Genomic DNA, 20,595 nt, shown 5'->3' on the forward strand with positions numbered 1-20,595 from the left:
TTGTAGTTCATACATGAATATGACTGCAGTGGCATATTGGATGTGGCTTGCCCTATTGTCTGTATGAGATGACTCACTCCACCCATCACTTTAAGTACCAAGATATTTTATTATGCACAGCACATTGGTTAGTACCATATAATTTACAAATGAATTCTGACTCTTGTTTCAAATCATCCCAGAACAATTAAAACAGTATTATCTAGTGTCAACATGTTTGTAAATAGAAATAGAAATATGAATGTTGACAGTGCATGACAGTAATTATTTGTAAAGTGTTCTAGGTGACCCAGAATTTGCTTATGTCCATTCATTTTGTATTATTCTGTGGGAGTTGCCTAGGTTACAGTGAAAGAAAGAAAGAAAGAAGAGGAATACAGTTCATACACGAGATTCAGTTTAAAGGGAATATAGCTGATGACAAACTGTGACTGCAGAATCATTTTTAAAAAGGAGACAGAAATATTTGATTTCTAAATGTACCGTAGCAATTCACTATTAGTTGGCTGAGGTTATTGAAGAAATCTGTGGGAGTGAATTGGACAATCTACACAGCAAAGCACAGTACAGAATTATAGAATTTATAGAACCTGATTATATTATTGGTTCTAGTCATATTATTGGAGCTAGTATGAAACTGTAGAGGCACTAAACTATCAACATATAAGCAACATTTAATATTTTTGAAAACATCACAAAAACTCTCCTTCGTGCTTTTTTATTCCATGTGGTAGTCACTTTCCTCCTTTAAATGAGTATCTTTTATGTTTTGATTTGATTAGATTTATTTTTTATTTCATTAAATTGGGTTATGTGAAAGAGAAATCAGAAGAACATAACAATAATCTCACTTGCTGAGAGCATCAAGTAAGAATGGAGTGTGGAGACTCAATTCTGTACATTTTTTTTCTGGCTTGAAAATTTGGAATGTCATGACTAAACAGACACAAAAGGATTGCTTAGCATAGTGTCATAGTAATGCAAAGGAGATGGGATGTGAATTGGAACAAAGGATCTTGTTAGAAATGGGGAGAGTTCTACAGATGTTAAGGAGGTAGAATTCTCCTGACATTTTGATTGGCCAGATGTTTAAGGAAAGAGGTGCAAAGATAGATTTGAAGTTTTTCAAAATTATCTATCAGAGTGCTGCCATTCACAAGGCTCTCTGTCTCTGTCTCTGTCTCTGTCTCTGTCTCCCTGTCTCTGTCTCCCTGTCTCTGTCTCTGTCTCCCTCTCTCTCTCTCTCTCTCTCTCTCACACACACACACACACACACACACACAACTACACTTTCTCTCCAAGTTTCTTCTAAGTACTCAGTTGGAATTGTCACAGGAAAAGACCATTAAGCAGTATTTGGCAAAGTATTAAATACAGAAATAAGCCATTGTATACACTCATAAAAAAAAACCTTTCTTCATCTAGGAAAGAAAACAGAAGTGTAAGAAGTGTAAAGACAGCTAAACGGATGAGCAAATCATTGTTCATAAGTCAAATCTAGACATGGACAAATACCATTTTCTTCTTCCGCTTCTTCCTCTTCTTCCTCCTCCTCCTCTCCTCTTCCTCCTCCTCCCCTTCCTCCAGCCCCCTGGTCAGATACTACTTAAAAGTGTCATATCTTCCTAGATATCTAAAAACTCTCTAGAGGTATATAGTTCTAGGTAACGGAGAAATGATCACAATTATCTAGAACAAAACCATCTTTAAAATTTATTTACTCAACAATTATGAGTTACCCCTCCTTCATCCCTGTTTAAATAGTGCTATAGAGTGATCATATAATAAGGCTTAATTCTCAGAACACAAGACAAGTTAAAATTACAACCTAGCTCATACCTCCTTTTCTGTCACAGTTCATCATTTTTTCTTGCATATCGCCAAATTTTTCACCTTTTTACTTTATGCAGACAGAAGCTAAAAGTGTCATATTCTGGAATTATTTAGTGTTCATTTCATTTAGTTCCCCTGTCTACCTTTTTATTCTGCGTTTTAAAACTTTCTTCGTCAAATTATCTCCATTATAAAAGTAATGAAGGGGTGAATGGAGGGAACCTGCAAATCATATCGGTGGACTGAAAATTCCTCCGTGGTCTCCAGGGTGGGATGTGCACAGAGACCCACACAGAGCGAGTTTTAAATGCCAAGTAATATGTATGAGAGAGAGAGAGAGAGAGAGAGAGAGAGAGAGAGAGAGAGAGAGAAAGAGAGAGAGAGTTTTAAATGACATCTAATATCTATTAGAGGTTCAGCGAGTGGTCATTGCGCTTTGCCCTCTTTCTCCTTATCCCAATTGGGAAACCTGGAAACCAAAATCTTCCCACGGAAACTCCTCAGGGACGTCCCAAGATCGGAGCTTGCGCACTCGGACTCCACCGGCGGCGCAGCCTTGGCTGCGAGTCCGCGGGGTCTCCTAGCACGAACCCAGCGCGGGCTCCACGGTCGGCGTGGCGCGCGCGTGCGCGCGCTCCCCCTTTGGCCCCCTACCCTGCAGCAAGGGTAGCGTGACGTAATGCAACCTCAGCATGTAGGAGCGCTATAAAGCGGGACGAGGCGGCGCGCCTCGCAGACGCAGAGTAGCTCGTGATTGGCTCGGGCTGCGGAACCTCGGAATCCCGAACGAACGCCAGGACCTTCCAGGTCCACGGCTGCCGCCCCCCGCGGCAGTTGAGAGCGCGGCCTCCGACTGCCTGGCGGCGGGGAAGGCGGTGGCGGTTGCAGCCCCGCGGAGGCGGTGACAGGTAAGGGGACTCCTGAGCAGCAACTCGGAAGCCGCGGCTCTGCCAGGCTCAGCGTGTTTCTGGGAGGGGAGAGGCTCCCACCCAGCGTCTCGGGGAGGGCGAAGGGAACAATGGAAGTGGCGTCTAGTCCCCGAGCTTCACCTCTGCCTCCGGAGCCCTGGCTTCCTCCTCCTCCGCCGGCGGAGGCCAGGGAAAGGTTGGCAAGTGAGGGTCCCCCTCCTCAGTCAGCCCTCTGCTCCCTTCGCTCGGAGCCCCCCCGGGGAAGCCAGAGCCGTCGTTGTGGCCGTCGGTGGTTTAGGGTGACAGGAAAATGGCGGAAAACAAAACGGTGGAGAGTGCGGCGTCCCCTTGGCATTTTCTCTCGGCGACCCCCCAGCCCCCACCCCCTCCATGTTCCTCTCGCCCGCGCCCCACGTCGTTGCAGCCGCTCGCGCGCGGCGGGGCGGCGGTTGACGGAGCCTTCGGCGGCACGCCCGAGGGCTAGCAGGCTCTGCCGCTCAAGTGGCCCCGGGGCCGGGCAGAGGACGGGAGCGGGGCTCCGGTGCCGTCAGAGCCGGGCTGTGTGTGTGTTGGGGGGTGCCGTGTGCGGCCACCGTCGCCTCAGCCCCATCACCACCATTTTGCCTGGTGGCCGGCTCCCACGTACGGCGGGGCCGCCGGAGCGAGGGGCGGTGAGCCGGTCGGCCGGGCGCCGTGGGGCGGGGGCAGCGCCGGTGACCGCTGCGCCGCGGGTGAGCGGGGTGGGCGCCGCGGGGGACGCCTCCTAGGCTGGGTCTCGGCGCTCCGCTGAGAACGCTCGCCGGCTCGCCGGCTCTCTTGTTCTTGTTCGCTGGAACATCAGTCTGCTGGGCGACAGCGGAGAGGGCACGTGTGTGCGTTCTGCTGGAAATGATTGAAACTTGGCACGGTCTTGGGAAAGGGAGACTTCTGCGGGAAGAGTGCAGCGTCCAAAGCTGCAATATTGCTACTTGCCAGGGCTCCTTTGTCTATCTCCGCAAATACTACTTTCCCATTCTCTTGCCCAGCAGCCTTAGCATCATTTCTCTTCTATCCCTCGCCCCGTTGACAGCACGGAGAAGCTAGCTCCCCAGCGAGCTGTTTCGAAGAGACATGGGAGAGTAGAATTTGATTTTTGTGTTTTCTGCTTCCCGTGCATTGATAGAAGGGTGTTTACTTGAAGTGTACTTGCTTGGTTTATCCCGGTTCGATACGCATCTGTGGTACTGTTGAGAAGGCTGAGAACCTTAGCTAGCTATTGGTTATTAAATACCATACTGCTGTTCCCTTACATTATTTGTTATTGATCTTATTGAAACTTGCTATATGTGAAAAAGTATTCCACTTTATTTCTTTGCTATTCGAACAGTGTGGTACTTCCCATAATACTTCCCTTGTATGTTGTAATCTTTACACTATTGAGTGCTAAGGCAGATTTTTCTGTGAGGATTTGGCAAAGATAAACCTTGCTCTTGTTCTTTACTTTCCAAAATAAGGTGTTTTTAAAAACCCAAATTAAAGAAGATTTGGGCTTAGTCAAGCAGTTGAAGGCTGAATGTAATAATATTTTGTATTGTAGTAGTTATTTTGCGGGATGTCTAGTGGCATCCCTTTGGCTGCTTTTTAGATAAACACAGGCTTGAGCATGTGAGCTTTTTGAAATCTCACCTTACAAGTTGAAAAGTAAAGAAAAACATTCTTAAGTTGTGTAAGAGACTGGTTAAAAATGTCTTGAAGTATCTAATTTCTATTTCCATAATAGGTAAAGACCGTTTTCCCAAAGAAAATGAATTGTTTTGAAGGAAAAAAATAAGAAATTTTGCAAAAATTACTTTATAATCCTTAAGAAAATCTTCATTTCTTCAATCTACTTGTAAAAGGTGATTAAGAAATTACTTTTTCTTTTCTTATGTAATTACATAAAAAGTTAAACCATAGAGTGCCATTTAAATCTGTTGTATTAGTTATCTGATAAAGGAAGCAAATGATCAAATTGTAGTCCACATAGTGTATTGTAAGTGTGAAAATAAATCCTTATGGTATTTTTATTTAAATATATGGATATATAGGTAATTTATGGTGAACTCCATTGGCCTTTTGTCCTCGTCTTGGATAAGAGCAAACCAGAAAGCATACTAATTTGAAAGAAAGGCAAAATACAGCTAAGAAGTCTCCTCCAATAATTTTGCTCTCACACAATTTACCTAATTATTTTGGTACTTAGACATAATTATCCACTTATAGAGCATATTTTTGTGTCCAAAGTATACTGCTCAAATGTTTAATAAAGAGAACTCGGAGATTGTTCAGCCTGTTGGGTAGCTGTTGCTTTACAGCATGGGGCAAAAGCTTAGCCATACCCTTGTGCTTAAGAACTTAGTTTTTGTTTTTGTGTCATTGTTCTAAATTTTTCATTAAGGGCATACCTTTGTGTGATATGGGTCAATATAACAAACACTTCTGAGTAACAATAAGATAAATACCTTTATAAATACACATCTTTTCTATTGTTTGGTTAGAATCTTTTGTTGCTAGGGCAATGCACATCTGATATGCAATTATAAGTAATATATTGAGTGACAACCTCTGGCTTTCTGTTGCATATTGCTTGGTTGCCCTGATATAGGAAATGAAAGGGGTTCATCAACTATTTAAAAATTTCCATGAGAATAGCATTATTTTAGTAACATTACTGAAAATATCAGTGTACTGTTCTAAATATTTGTATGTGATTGATCTTATCTTTACCATATTTAGGAAGCAGTCATGTTTCATGAGTCCTCAAAACTGTGAGACAAGAGAATGTAGTAGAGTGAGGCCAGAAGTCCCTACTGGTTCAAAGAACTCCGGGGAAACTTGTGATAGAACATTTTGCATTATAAGTAGAGCCCCAGGAACCAGAGGTGAATACAATATCTGCAGAGCTCCGCTGCAGGGCTGATCTGGTTCTGGAAGAAATGGATCAGAGCTACTGGATGAAATTCACTAATGCTAGACACCTGAGTCCTCTAGTAATGTATACATATCACAACTATTAATCTGTCATCATCTTTTTCTTTATTAAGTATATTTTAACTGGACCCCAGACTTGAAATTTTGTTCTTTTGCTTGTTTATTAGTCATATTCCTCATATGGCTCATTACCATAACTGTGCCTTTTTTTTCTCTTATCTTGGCTTTACTTCCACCTACCCCTTTTATGTATGGCTCTCACATAAAGCATCTAAGCAGTTTTGAATGTTTCTTTTCTTCTGTAATGAGCTTTGCATACCTGGTTGAAAGGCATATTTTCTATTGTATTTTTCTCAAAACAACTAACTTGAAATAAATGCATGTAAACGTTTTTCAAACCATTTGTTTTACAGATACATGTGAATGAGCTTTGCTAAGGATGGAGTCAGGTGGTGGAAGTCTTGGATTGCACACTTCAGATGCTAGAATGGCTCATACCATGATTATGCAGGATTTTGGTAAAGCATTTTCTTTGTTGTACTTTCTTATTGCAAAATAAGAACATATTAAAAATAAACCAAGGAATTATAATTACAATGAATTTTTAACTCGGAAAATAAACTGTACGGCTTATTTTCTTAACGGCATATATAAACAACCTATTTAAGGTTATATACTTTGTGAAAATGTTGAAATAAAGACTTTGAATATAAAAGTAGTATTTTAGTAGAAGTGAAAAACTATGCATAAGGGCTTAATTGTATCATGTGATAGTATACGTTAGTTTTCAGATGTAGAAAATGTTAAATCATACTAAGTTACATTGTTCACAAAACTAAAAAGTTGTGCTCTGTCAATACAAAAATTTAGGATTAGAAAATGATAAAAGTGAATCGTATACTTAGAAATCATATTCAGATATCATTTCCTCAAGGTTATTACCAATAGAATACACTTCTTTTTAAAAAGAATTTCTGTTCTTATTTATGTATGTATGTGTGTGTGTATGTATCTGTGTCTGTCTGTCTGTATGCATGTATGTATGTCTGTGTCACACTTGTGTAGCTATCCAAACAGTCCATAAGCAGTCATTGAATCTCTTGGGGCCAGGGTTATGGATTTCTGTGAACTGTCTGACATGGGTGCTTAGAACTGAACTCAGGTCCTCCATTCTTATCGACTGAGCAATTTCTCCAGCCCACTTTTTTATTTTTCACCTAATAAAAGATTCCTTACTTTTATGCTCATTTTTAGTAGCCTTAAGAGACTAAACATTTGATGAATATATTAAGACTACGTTAATAGTTTTTTTTTTAAGAAGATAAACTAAATTTTGGGAAGCTTGGTGTGAGTTTTAGAGGAGATAGAGGTATCCAAATTAAAAGAGGCAGGGATGGGATATTAAGAATTGAAGACAAGATAGGAATAAATGAAAATAGAAATGATAAATTGGTGTAAGAAGGACACAGGTTGATGTGGTGAAGCTGAAATCAATGATGGGGGACTAGAACTAGTAATACTTGGATCAATTAAGAAAATGATGCTACTGTTCTCAGTGTGGTATAATATGCCATTTGCTGCACTGTTTTAAGGTTCACAGTAATAAGAATTAGAGGAAGCATATTCTCGTCTTGACAGTGATGTTGTTGGCTGTAGTACTAATAAAATGTTATATTGAAGAGGTTGAGCTAACATTTAAGGTCCTCTTCTATGATTAACATTTGTCAGATTAATACAGTTGGGTACCTTTAAGGTTGAACTTAGTAAGGATTGAGATGATTTTTCAGGTGTTATATGAAGGAGTTGTGGATTTATTCTCCTAAAAGATGAGTGAGTTTTGTTGTTTGTGAATGGTTTAGAAATGCTTTGGGGTGGGTTAGAAGACTACAGGATTGTGATAATTAATCTTTGTTGGTGACGTGCCAGGTTTGAGAGGAGTTTTAGAGGTTATCAAAGCACACGCTTGTGTATATCTGTTAGTGTGTTTTTACAGAGGATTGGGTGGGATGAAAGATCCAGCTTACACATGAGCATCACCATCCAACACGGGGCCTTAGGACATGCAATAAAATAGGAAGAATGGAGAATGCCTGCTACCATGGGCATAGTTTCCTTCTGCTTCCTTTTCTCCATGAGGTTAGCTGCTTTGCTCTGCTTCCTGCTCCCTGCCATGGCATTCAGCCTCACATGTCAGGCACAGAGCAATGGAAACAGGCTGAAATCTCTGAGACTGTGAGCTAAAATTAATCCTTTAAATTCTTCTATCATGTTTAAATCACAGGAATGAGAAAGGGTGACAGGAAGAATTACAGGATTAAGACAATTTTTGTTGGTTTTTTTTTTAAATTCTTGGCTGGAGAGTTGATAGGGTTTAGACTGTTAGAGCCAGTTAGGTTTCTACGTAGGTTTTAGAATAGACAGACACTTGAATTTTAATATAGTAAAGGTTTTATTTTAAATGTCAAATTTGAGACCTCCTCAATACATTGAGGTTTCCCTTTATGTAATATTTTATTTCCTTTTACTTGCTACATATTGCAACACACACACACACACACACACACACACACACACACACACATATGTGTGTGTATATTTCTTTTTCTTTTTTAAAGCATTTTTATTAGATATTTTCTTCATTTACATTTCAAATGCTATCCCCAAAGCCCCCTAATTCCCTCCCCTGCCTTGCTCCCCAACCCACCCACTCCCTCTTCCTGGCCCTGGCGTTCCCCTGTACTGGGGCATATGATCTTTGTGAGACCAAGGGCCTCTCCTACCACTGATGGCCGACTAGGCCATCCTCTGCTACATATGCAGCTAGAGTCACCACAGCTCTAGGGGGTATTTCTTTTCATTGAGATATAATTCAGTTGCCATACTATTCACTCCTTTTAAAGTTTGTTTTTAAGGAAGTTATTTTAATTTACGTGTGTGTGTGTGTATACGTGTGCCACATTTATGCTGATATATGTGAAAGCCAGAAAAGAGGGTGTTAGATCCCTTGGAGCTGAAGTTACAGGTAGAAAAAAAGCCACCTAAAGTAGATTCTGAAACTGAACTCAGATTCTATGGAAGAGCAGCAGGCATTCTAAACCACTGAGTCATCTCTCCAGACCCTATTTTAAAGTTTATAATTCCAGATTTTGGTACAATTAGATAATTATGCAGTCATATTTTACAAAAACATCTTATAATAAAAGTTATAATTTAAAAAAGTATGAAATAAAGTCTCATATATATTATTAGTTATTAACCCATCTTTTTTTCAACCAGTCCTTAATAACCAGTAATTCAATTTATAGATTCACCTATTCTAAACAATTCTTATAAGTACAATCATGTAATATATGGCTTTTCATGCATAGCTTTTACTTTAACACAGTTTCATGGTTTATAATCATATTTTGTTTACTACCCTATTGGTAAATATTTGAGTTGTTGAAATATTTCAGTGTTTTAGATCAATTTTGTGTTTGACTTAAAACTTTTTTTTTAGGCTTATTCCCTTTGAGGCATGTGTCAGTATGCCAAGGCATACTTGAAACTATCAGAGCTTGCGGGTCATTTTCATATATTTACATGTGATTTAGCTATATAATGTTTTAGATAGCTATGTAATGTCTATAAATACATATAATATGTTATGGAAAATTCATTTTCTGTATCTACTGTTGTTTAAGGAAGGAATAAGAAGATGAGAAAGTTTGAGAACTACTAATTTTGGTTGGCATTGTCATAGTTATTTGAAGTTTTCTTTTAAAGTGAATTAATGGAGTAAATAAATCTCTTTATGTCAGTAAAAAGTAGAGAGGTACTTTTTGTTGTTGTTAGATGCCTATTCAAGACTGAATTACTTAGTTGTGTTTTTGAAATGATTTTTTTTTTAGGATCCATTTTGTGATTTCTTAAATCGAGGTATATAAATCAGTGCAAACTGAATTTTTATACTGTGATAAGATTGTTTTTCTTAATTATAGTGAAATCAAGAATTGCTAATAGAGCAAAGTTTACTCTTGGATTTGGTTTGTGCTGGTGCTTTCCTAAAATATGCTAGGTTTCCATCTGTCCTCAGTAAATAGATTTTTAAATCTTTGAAGTTATAAATTATAGAAGTTTGGGTACACAGCCATGTAAATAGACTGTGTTATAAGGTCTCCAAATTCTGTAAGGTTCCCAATTGATACAATGGGATTAATATTTTATAGAAAATTAGAAGAACTAATTTAGAGGTTATTAGATCAATTTCTTTAGAAGGATGGTTGAGATTTAAAGTTTTTAAATTTTATGTCTCATACAATTTTTGCTGATGTTTGAGTAAAGTGATTGTACTTGCAGTCAGTGGCACTGAGTTTTGCAGTTGTTTGGGATTTTAGTGTTGCAAAGCAGTGTTGGTTTGAAACTTAAATAGCAAAATGGCTTTAGATAGTGGTCCAAGAAAACAGTGTTAAGAAGGACATTTTTTGCTATCACTCTAGTGGAGTGCCAGATAACATTTGAACAAATACTTTTCATAAAATGGAAAATACTTGAAGTCAGGATTTCGTCTTTGTTGCTACGTTTATCTCATTGGCTCACATTTGAAAGATGAATGTTTATCATTTGTAATTTTCTAACAGTAAGATAAATTCTTTATGCCATTAGGTGTTGCTTAATAAATTTTTAAAAATATTTAAATACGTTTTTAATAATATTTAATACGTTTTATGTGATAGGTTTTTTAAATTCTTCACAAAATATTATTATACTAATACTGTATTTGCTTAATTTTATGAAGTCTCTCTTTTAAAACTTATCTAGGGTAAGAAACGAAACTTTATGCTCCTAGGTGAGTAGAAGAAGAAGAAGGAAAAAAAAAAACCCTACAGCTCCGAGTCAAAGAATGAATACAGCTAACTTCTCTAAAATGTAGTTTCTGGGGGCTAGCGAGATGGTATAGCAGGTGAAGTACTTGCCTAACAACAGCCTGACTTCAATTGCTGGAATTCACATAAAGGCTGAAGGAAACAACAAACTCCAAAAAGTTATCCTCTGGGGTTTCCCCAATTTTATATACACAACAATAATACATACATTTTTAAAGGAAAATATGTTTTCTTCATATAGAAAATGGAGGAGACACTCACACTTATTTTGAGGATTAAATGAGGATTAAATATTAAATATAATATGTGTATATGTATATATGTGCTCCCTCACATACACAGCATAAGGTTGCTTGTTCATTATTAGTGCATAATAAATATTACTCATATCTGAATAAATGACATTTTAAAGGAATTACAGCTCATATACAACTGAATTTGTTTTGGAATTTAATAAAGTAAAACAGTTTAACTGATAAAAATAAAAATTATGGATTTTTTTAAGTCTGATTAATTTGATAATATTCTGCTGTACTCGTTAGTTCTTGGTCTAGGTTCTTTAAGATGATTTGTCTCAGCTTTAAGAAATATTCTCAGGGTAAAAAAGAATATTGATGGTTCATTTTGCTTTAGGTTTGATTGATTTTGACCTACTCTAGGCTAGGTGAACTTGGAATAGTTTCTTTTATTTTCTTAGAATCAGCTGGGCCAGGTTAATCTGAGCAGAAGGCAACACTAGCATTATTCTATCCTTCTGTCAGAACCCACTAGCTGATCAGAAATCAAACTCATCTCCAACCAGACCCTGAAATAATTGTGATTTCTTGATTATCAAGCCATTGATTTGTGAAAATATTTTTTATGAAATAATAATCTTAGCATCTACATATAGAGAATTCCATCATTAGGAATTTAATAGGCTTAATATTTAATTTTCTTGCTAAAGCTACCATTTCCAGTCTGGATAAATGCAAAATCTGAAACCCTACTCTGTGTCTATATCTTAATTTTCTGGAGTAATAAATGACAAAGTAATTTAAAAAATTATCTTTAATCCTTTTTTGCAGTCCAGTCATTATCCCCCTACCATTCCGCCCTCAAATAGTTCCTCAACCCATTCCTACTCCCCTGCCTCCAAGACGATGTCCCCACCCAACCCCACTCCACGCTGCCAGGCCTCCCCACTCCCTGGGGCTTCACATCTTTTGAGGGTTAGGTGCCTCTTTGAGGCCAGACCTGGCAGTAATCTGCTGTATATGTGTTGAGGGTCTCATATCAGCTGGTGTATGCTGCCTGGTTGGTGGCTGAGTGTCCGAGAGATCTCGAGGGTCCAGGTTAGTTGAGACTGCTGGTCTTCCTATGGGGTTGCCCTCCTCCTCAGCTTCTTCCAGACTTTCCCCAATCCAACCACAGGGATCCCAGACTTCAGTCCATTGGCTGGGTGTAAGTATCTGTGTCTGTCCCACTCAGCTGCTTGTTGGGCCGCTCTGAGGGCAGTCATGCTAGGCTTCTGTCTGCAAGGACTTCATAGCCTCAGTAATAGTGTCAGGCCTTGGAGCCTCCCCTTCAGCTGGATCCCAATTTGGGCCTGTCACTGGATCTCCTTTCCTTTGGGCTCTTCTCCATTTTTGTTCCTGCAGTTCTTTAGACAGGAACAATTCTGGGCCAGAGTTTTTGACTGTGGGATGGCAACCCCATCCCTCCACCTGTCTTTTTACTGGAGATGGACTCTATAAGCGCCCCCCCCCCAACACACTGTAAGACATTTCATTTAAGGTCCCTTTCTTTGAGTCCTGAGAGTCTCTTATCTCCCAGGTCCCTGGTACATCTTAGAAGCCCCCCCCCCCAACTCCGAGGTTGCTTGTTTCCATTCATTCTGCTGGTCCTTGGGGCTTCACTCCTGTTGCCCCCAATACCTGATCATGTTCCCCCTTTCCCCTTCCTCTCCCCTCTACCACCCAGGTCCCTCCCTCTTTCTACCCCCCAGGTGATACATATCCTCTTTGTCTATTAATTTTGTAGGGTTATAGCTATTTCTTTTATTTTTTGAGATTATAATATAATTACATTATTTGTCGTCCCTTTCCTCTCTTCAAACCCTGTCATGAATCCTTCCTTGCTGTCTTTCAAATTCATGACCTCTTTTTTATTGATATATATTTCTAAATATTTTCATGCATGTATATTCCTAAATATAACCTGCTAAGTCTCTGTAATATTACTTGTTATATATATTTTCAGGACTGTTTGGTATTGGATAAGCAATTGGTGTGCTCTTTTCTGAGGAAGACTATTTCTCACCCATGCTGTGAATATTCCTTAGTTTGCCTGTAGCTCCTTGTGTAAGGGGTGAGGCCTTGTGCTATTTTGCCATGTCTATTGTTATGTTCTTTTGATGTAATTTACAATTTTGGTAAAAATTTAAGAGTGATTTAAGAGAGATTTAGAATAGCAGAAAGGGACATTGGGTGTGCTGGCATGTGCCTGTAATTCCAGAACTCCTGAGGCAAAGTCAGGCCAATCATGAATTCAAGGTCAACCTTGACTACTTAGCTGCTTTGAAGCCAGCCTAAACTGCATGAGGCCCTGTCTCAAAAGTCAGTATAATGATAATGATCCCAGGATCTCGGCTGAAAAGTCAGCTGTAATTTCAGTCTTAGCTTTTTATCATTGCCAATAAAAGCTGGTTTTCATCTTTAACTAACTTCCTGATGAATTGGTTATAAATTGCACTGTGTATCTCGTTTATAGTATGTTTATATTCCTTCAGATATTACTTTATAAGAAAGTGATCATTAGGTCAAAAAGGCTGTGTGCTGGGTCATTTCATGTAGATAATACATTTTAAGTAGACCAACAAACTCAATTCATTAGGGTGGCAGAATTTAAAATTCCTCAATAAGGGAATTTATACTCTTTACAGTATTTACAAAGCAAGTGGTACTTGGTGCTTACTCTGCTTCTCAAGAGAAAAATCAACCTTTTCTCCCTCTTTCAAACTTACTAATACTTAACCTTAGCTAAAGCACAGTCCAATATGAGTTAAGATTGTTTTTTCCTAAATCAGGTGTTGGAAGGTTCTAAGGTTAAGTGCTATAGCAGTTCTTTTAAGTTAAAGAACTTATGGGACTTCTGTAGTTATATAATCTTCTATATTTGTTGTATAGTGTATTAACTTATAACAATATCCTGTTGCTTCTATTTTTTCAAAAATTATAGTCATAGAAAATGGGAAAAATTAGTATTCATTCCCTCCAATGCTACTATTATATTTAACATTAGTACAATACCAAGCCCAGAATATTAAAGTTTTAGATAATTCTGTACTTTAAAAGTATATACCTCATCCATTTTCTATCATTTGGACATATATTTGTGCGTGAATTTTAATTTTTATTATTATTTTACTTTAAAAAATTATTTTATTTATTTACATTCCAGCCATTGTCTCCCCTCCCGGTTCCTCCTCCCACAGTTCCTCATCCCATTCCTCTTCCCCGTTACCTGCATGAGGGTGCTCCCCCTTCACTCCCCACCTGGCCTCCCTCATTCCTGGTATTTCAAGTCTCTCTAGGATTAGACACATCTTTTCCCACTAAGGCCAGACAAGGCAGTCTTTTGCTACATATGTTCCAGGGGCCTCCAATTCCATTTATGCTCCTGGTTGGTGGCTGAGTCTCTGAGAGCTCCGTAGGGTCTGGATTAGTGAAGACTGCTAGTCTTCCTAACCCCTTCAGCTTCTTCAATCCTTCCCCCAGTTCAACCGCAGGGGTCCCTGACTTCAGTCCAATGGTTGGGTATGAGTCTGCTTCTGTCTCAGTTAGCTGCTGGTAGGGCCTCTCAGAGGACAGCCTTGCTAGGCTTCTCTCTGTATGCACAAAATAGCATCAGTAATAGTGTCAGGCATGGTGTCCCCCACTCCCCATGAAATGGATCCAAAGTTGGGCCAGTCACTGGACCACCTATAGTCAGTCTTTTCTCCATTTTTGTCCCTGTATTTTTTGTTTTGTTTTGTTTTTTGTTTTTTTGTTTTTTTGTTTTTTGTTTTTTTTTTTTTTTTTTTTTGAGACAGGGTTTCTCGGTATAGCCCTGGCTGTCCTGGAACTCACTCTGTAGACCAGGCTGGCCTCTAACTCAGAAATCCGCCTGCCTCTGCTTCCTGAGTGCTGGGATTGAAGGCATGCGCCACCACGCCTGGTTCTGCAGTTCTTTTAGACAGGAATAATTCTGTTAAAAGTTTTGACTGTGGGTTAGTAACCCTCTCTCTCCACTTGAAGCTCTGCCTCTCTACTGGAGGTAGACTCTTCCCTCTGCCCACTGCTGGGGATTTTGTTTAAAGTTTCCCCTATTGAGTTCTGAGAGTCTCTCGCCTGCCTCCCAGGTCTCTGGTACTTTCTAGAGGATCCCTCCACTTCTCACCCCCAGGGGCTGCATATTTCCATGCATTCCCCTGTCCCTCTGAGCTTCTCTTCTCCACCCCCACCCCCAGATCCAATCCTGTTCTTGTTTTCCCTTCTTCCCTTCCCACCCATGTCCCTCTCTCTCTCCCTCTACCTCCTTTTACTTTGTTGCCCCTTCTAAGCAGGATTTCACATGGGCCTTCCTGCTTGTTAAACTTCTTATAGTCTGTGGGTTATACCCTAGGTATTACGAACTTTTTGGCTACTATCCACTTATCAGTAAGCACATACTATGCATGTCCTTTGAGTCTGAATTACCTCACTCAGGATGATATTTTCTAGTTCCATCCATTTGCCTGTAAAATTCATGATGTCCTTGTTTTTAATAGCGGAATAGTATTCCATTGTATACCTGAATGACATTTTCTGTATCCATTCTTCCTTTGAGGGATGCCTGCGTTGTTTCCAGTTTTTGGCTATTACAAATAAGGCTGCTATGAACACAGTGGTGCACATGTCCTTGTGGTGTGGTGGGGCATTTTTGGGGTATATGCTCAGGAGCAGTACAGCTGGGTCTTCAGGTAGAACTATTTCCAATTTTCTGAGGAACCTCCAGATTGATTTCCAGAGTGGTTGTACCAGTTTGCAATCCCACCAGCAGTGGGGGAGTGTTCCTCTTTCTCCACAACCTCGCCAGCATGTATTGCCACTTGAGTATTTGATCTTAGCCATTTTGATGGGTATAAGGTGGAATCTCAAGGTTGTTTGGATTTTCTTTTCACTGATGCCTAAGGAGTTTGAACACTTCCACTTCGTTAAGTGCTTCTCATCCATTGGAGAATATTCTATTGTGAATTCTCTGTTTAGCTTTGTACTGCATTTTTAAAATTGGATTATTTGGGTTTTTGGAGATTAACTTCTTGAGTTCTTTGCCAATTTGTCCTATTGCCTGGTTTTGGCCTTACAGAAGCTTTTCAGTTTCATGAGGTCCCATTTATCAATTGTTGATCTTAGAGCTTGAGCCATTGGTGTTTTGTTTAGGAAGTTTCCCCCTGTGCCAATGAGTTTGAGGTTCCCACTTTCTTTTCTATTAGATTTACACTGTATCTGTTTTTATGTTGAAGTCCTTGTTCTACTTGGACTTGATTGAGCTTTGTGCAAGATAATAAATATGGATCTATTTTCATTCTTCTACATAAAGACCACCAATTAAACCAGCATAATTTGTCCCACTGTATGTTTTGTCATCTTCATTAAAGATCAAGTGTTCATAGGTATGTGGGTTTATGTTTGGGTCTTTGATTCTATTCCATTGATCGAGCTGTCTGTCTCTAAACCAATACCATGTGGTCTTCATCTCTATTGCTCTGTAGTACAGCTTAAGGTCAGGGATTGTGATTCCCCCAGAAGATCTTATATTGTTGAGAATCATTTTGGCTATCCTGTACTTTTGTTTTTCCATTTAAAGTTTTCCATGTCTGTGAAGAATTGTGTTGAAATTTTGATGGGGATTGCATTGAACCTGTAGATTGCTTTTGGTAAGATGCCCACTTATTTGTGCATCAATTTTAATTTTTTATTTGTTTTTTTTTTTTGGCTTTTTACACTGACCTCTAGCCCAGTTCCAAGTCAGTTATCAACAATGCTTCTAAATGTTTAATCAAGATGTCTAGTACATATTTAAACTATTTTATGCAAGTACATATCAATTAAACATAATATTTTATTAATAAAATAACTTTACCTTTTTTTGAATAATTGTTTGTATTGTAGTGGCTGGAATGGCTGGTACTGCACATATCGATGGAGACCATATTGTAGTTTCAGTTCCTGAAGCTGTATTAGTTTCTGATGTTGTCACAGATGATGGGATAACTCTCGATCATGGCCTTGCAGCTGAAGTTGTCCATGGGCCTGATATTATTACAGAGACTGATGTGGTAACAGAAGGGGTGATTGTTCCTGAAGCTGTGCTTGAAGCCGATGTTGCCATTGAAGAAGATTTGGAAGAAGATGATGGAGATCATATCTTAACTTCTGAGCTTATTACAGAAACCGTTAGGGTACCTGAGCAGGTTTTTGTGGCTGATCTTGTTTCTGGTCCTGATGGACATTTGGAACATGTGGTCCAAGATTGTGTTTCAGGTGTGGACTCTCCCACAATGGTGTCAGAAGAAGTTCTTGTAACTAATTCAGATACAGAAACTGTGATTCAAGCAGGTGGTGGTGTTCCTGGTTCTACTGTTACCATAAAAACGGAAGAAGATGATGATGATGATGTCAAGAGCACTTCCGAAGACTACTTAATGATATCTTGTAAGTGAAACATAAAATCAATTGCTTGAGATATTAATTTCTATAATATCTAAAGGCATTCCGGGATCAAAGGTAGATTCAATAGAAGTAATAGAAAAAAGTCTTTTTGAAAATAATTTCAAAGCTGTGGTATTGAGATGCTTTTTGGGTTTGCCTATACTTTTAATACACTCTGAAATTGCACACCAGTAGAAGTCAATTAAAGTCTTAGAATAAAAGTATATATTTGAAAGGCTCAACAGAAACATCGACTAATACAACATTTTAATGATAAATTATGATATTTCAGAATAAGTAGTAAATTATGTTATCAGTGCTTTTTAAAAACAATAGGTACTGGTATTGTCAATAAGCATTTACATAAGAACTTAAGCATAATGTGGTTAGGTATAGGTTATATGAATTTTTAAAATGTTTCAGTTAAAGCATAAACTTAGTATGTGTCCTACCATTCTTTCCAGATTCATGTTCGATTTTTATTGAATGATTATGTGTAATATATGCAAAACTATTTGATGCATTTACTTCAGACTGCTTTGAGGTCTTTACAGTATTCCATTTGAAAGAAGAGTGTAGAAATATTTTACTATCATTTTGGGTGATAGATTTGGTACACAAACTATCAAAGATAATAAGTCTCATGATTTTGATGTTTACAAAAGGAGGGAGTCCTTCTGCTAGAGCACTTGCCTTGAATGCAACCACCCTCCCCACACACATGAATGCACATGCACACATGCACATAGGCCTGTGCAAAACGAGTGGAAATGTTCTTCATAAATTTTGAAGGAATCATTCTACAAATAGAAAAGATTAGATGAAGGCTTTTAACATTTCCAAAAGATGTGCTTTTTCCTTTGAAAAGTAAAAATAAAATGCTGGGAAGGGAATAACCATGTAGAGAGTCTGTATATGTGTGCCCGTGTACTTGTAAAATGACTTTATGATATATTTGAGTTAGTGATTTTAAAGCTTAAAGAGTACAAACGAGATTTAAGTTTTAAATATAATTCTGAACTCTACTACTGTTACCTTTCTTTTTATATGCACTTTTGTTTTTTAAATTTAATTTTATTTTTTTATAGTCCAGTCAATACCTTCCACAGTTCCTCACCCCATTCCTCCTTGCTCCTGTCTCCAAAAGGATGCCCCTCCACTCACTGGGACCTTAAATCTCTCCAGGATTAGGCACTTCACTCACTGAAGCCAGACTAGGCAGTTCTCTGCTATATATCTGTCAAGGGTGCTGGGGGGAGGGGCTAAAGTATGCTGCCTGGTTGGTGGCTCATTGTCTGAGAAATCTCAGGGGTCCCATTTAATTGAGACTGCTGGTCTTCCAGTGGGGTAGGCCGCCTCCTCCTCAGCTTCTTCTAGACTTTCCCCAATTCAACCACAGGGTTCCCAGACTTCAGTCCATTGGTTGGGTGTTATCTGCTTCTGTCCCAGTTAGCTGCTTGTTGGGCCTCTCTGAGGGCAGCCATGCTAAGCTTCTGTCTGCAAGGACATCATAGCATCAGTAATAAGTGTCAGGCCTCGGAGCCTTCTCTTGAGATGGATCCCTATTGGGCCTGTCACTGGAGCTCCTTTCCTTTGGGCTCTTCTACATTTTTGTTCCTGCAATTCTTTCAGACAGGAACAATTCTGGGTCAGAGTTTTGACTGTGGAATGGCAAACCCATCCCTCACTTGATGCCCTGTCTTCCTACTGGAGGTGGGCTCTACAAGTTCCCTCTCCCCACTGTAAAGCATTTCATCTAAGGTCCCTCCCTTTGAGTACTTAGAGCCTCTCATCTCCCAGGTCTCTGATACATTCTGAAGCCCACCCCCCTTATCTCCTGAGGTTGCCTGCTTTCATTCTTTCTGTTGGCCCTTAGGACTTCACTCTTATTTACTCCCTGTCCTCAATACCTGATCATGTTCCCCTTTTCGTCTCTTTATCCCTCTTCCCAACCAGGTACCTTCTTCCCTTTGCCCTCCATGATTCCTTTCTTCTCCCTCTGAATTGGGATTGAGGCATCCTCACTTGGCCCTTTTGGATTGTTAACCTTCTTGAGTTCTGTTGATTGTATCCTGGGCATTCTGTACTTTTTTTTTTTTTGGTTAATATCCACTTATTAGTGAGTACATGTCATGCATGTCCTTTTGGATCTGTGTTACCTCACTCAGGATGATATTTTCTAGTTCCATCCATTTGCCTATAAGATTCATGATGTCCTTGTTCTTAATAGCTGAATAGTATTCCATGGTGTAAATGAACCACATTTTCTGTATTCATTCCTCCTTTGTGGGACATCTGGGTTGTACCCAGGTTCTGGCTATCACAGATAAGGTTGCTATGAATGTAGTAGAGCATGTGTCCCTGTGACATGGTGGGGCATCTTCTGGGTGTATGCCCAGGAGCGGTGTAGCTGGGGCTTCACATAAATCTATTTCCATTTTTCTTTTCTTTCTATTTTTTTGTATTTCTTTTCTTTTTTTTTCTTTTTAAATATTTTGTATTAGGTATTTTCCTCATTTACATTTCCAATGCTATCCCAAAAGTCCCCCATACCCTCCCCCCAACTCCCCTACCCACCCACTCCCACTCTTTCGCCCTGGCATTCCCCTGTACTGGGGCATATAAAGTTTGCAATACCAATGGGCCTTTCTTTCCAGTGATGGCCGACTAGGCCATCTTCTGATACATATGCAGCTAGAGACAAAAGCTCCGGGGGGTACTGGTTAGTTCATATTGTTGTTCCACCTATAGAGTTGCAGTTCCCTTTAGCTCCTTGGGTACTTTCTCTAGCTCCTCCGTTGGGGGCTCTGTAATCCATCCAATAGCTGACTGTGAGCATCCACTTCTGTGTTTGCTAGGCCCCAGCATAGTCTCACAAGAGACAGCTATATCAGGGTCCTTTCAGCAAAATCTTGCTAGTGTATGCAATGGTGTCAGCGTTTGGAAGCTGACTATGGGATGGATCCCCGGATATGGCAGTCTCTAGATGATCCATCCCTTTGTCTCAGCTCCAAACTTTGTTCCTGTAACTCCTTCCATGGGTGTTTTGTTCCCAATTCTAAGAAGGGGCAAAGTGTCCACACTTTGGTCTTCGTTCTTCTTGAGTTTCATGTGTTTCGCAAATTGTATTCTTACGTATTCTAAGATTCTGGGCTAATATCCACTTATCAGTGAGAACATATCATTTGAGTTCCTTTGTGATTGGGTTACCTCACTCAGGATGATGCCCTCCAGGTCCATCTGTTTGCCTAGGAATTTCATAAATTCATTCTTTTTTAATAGCCAAGTAAAACTCCATTGTGTTAAATGTACCACATTTTTTGTATC

The 20,595-nt window shown here is 39.4% G+C and overlaps 1 protein-coding gene across 5 annotated transcripts in view; it reads left to right on the forward strand.

The window, feature by feature from the left end:
• Positions 1 to 2,361: 2,361 nt before the first annotated feature.
• The window catches only part of Zfp711 (zinc finger protein 711), a 34,545-nt gene continuing 16,311 nt past the window's right edge, over positions 2,362 to 20,595 (forward strand). For 2 of the 5 annotated variants that reach the window (NM_001381898.1, NM_001381899.1), the window contains exons 1-4: positions 2,566 to 2,741; positions 4,501 to 4,618; positions 6,104 to 6,208; positions 16,729 to 17,271. In NM_001381898.1, the coding sequence (NP_001368827.1) occupies positions 6,130 to 6,208; positions 16,729 to 17,271 (622 nt within the window). In that variant the 5' untranslated portion in view covers positions 2,566 to 2,741; positions 4,501 to 4,618; positions 6,104 to 6,129. Of the gene's footprint in view, positions 2,742 to 4,500; positions 4,619 to 6,103; positions 6,209 to 16,728; positions 17,272 to 20,595 lie in introns of all 5 variants that reach the window. The other 3 variants (XM_017318496.2, NM_177747.3, NM_001381900.1) reach the window with 3 other exon arrangements.

The sequence above is a fragment of the Mus musculus genome, chromosome X, assembly GCF_000001635.26.
Source record: "Mus musculus strain C57BL/6J chromosome X, GRCm38.p6 C57BL/6J".
NCBI classification, from domain to species: Eukaryota; Metazoa; Chordata; class Mammalia; order Rodentia; family Muridae; genus Mus; species Mus musculus.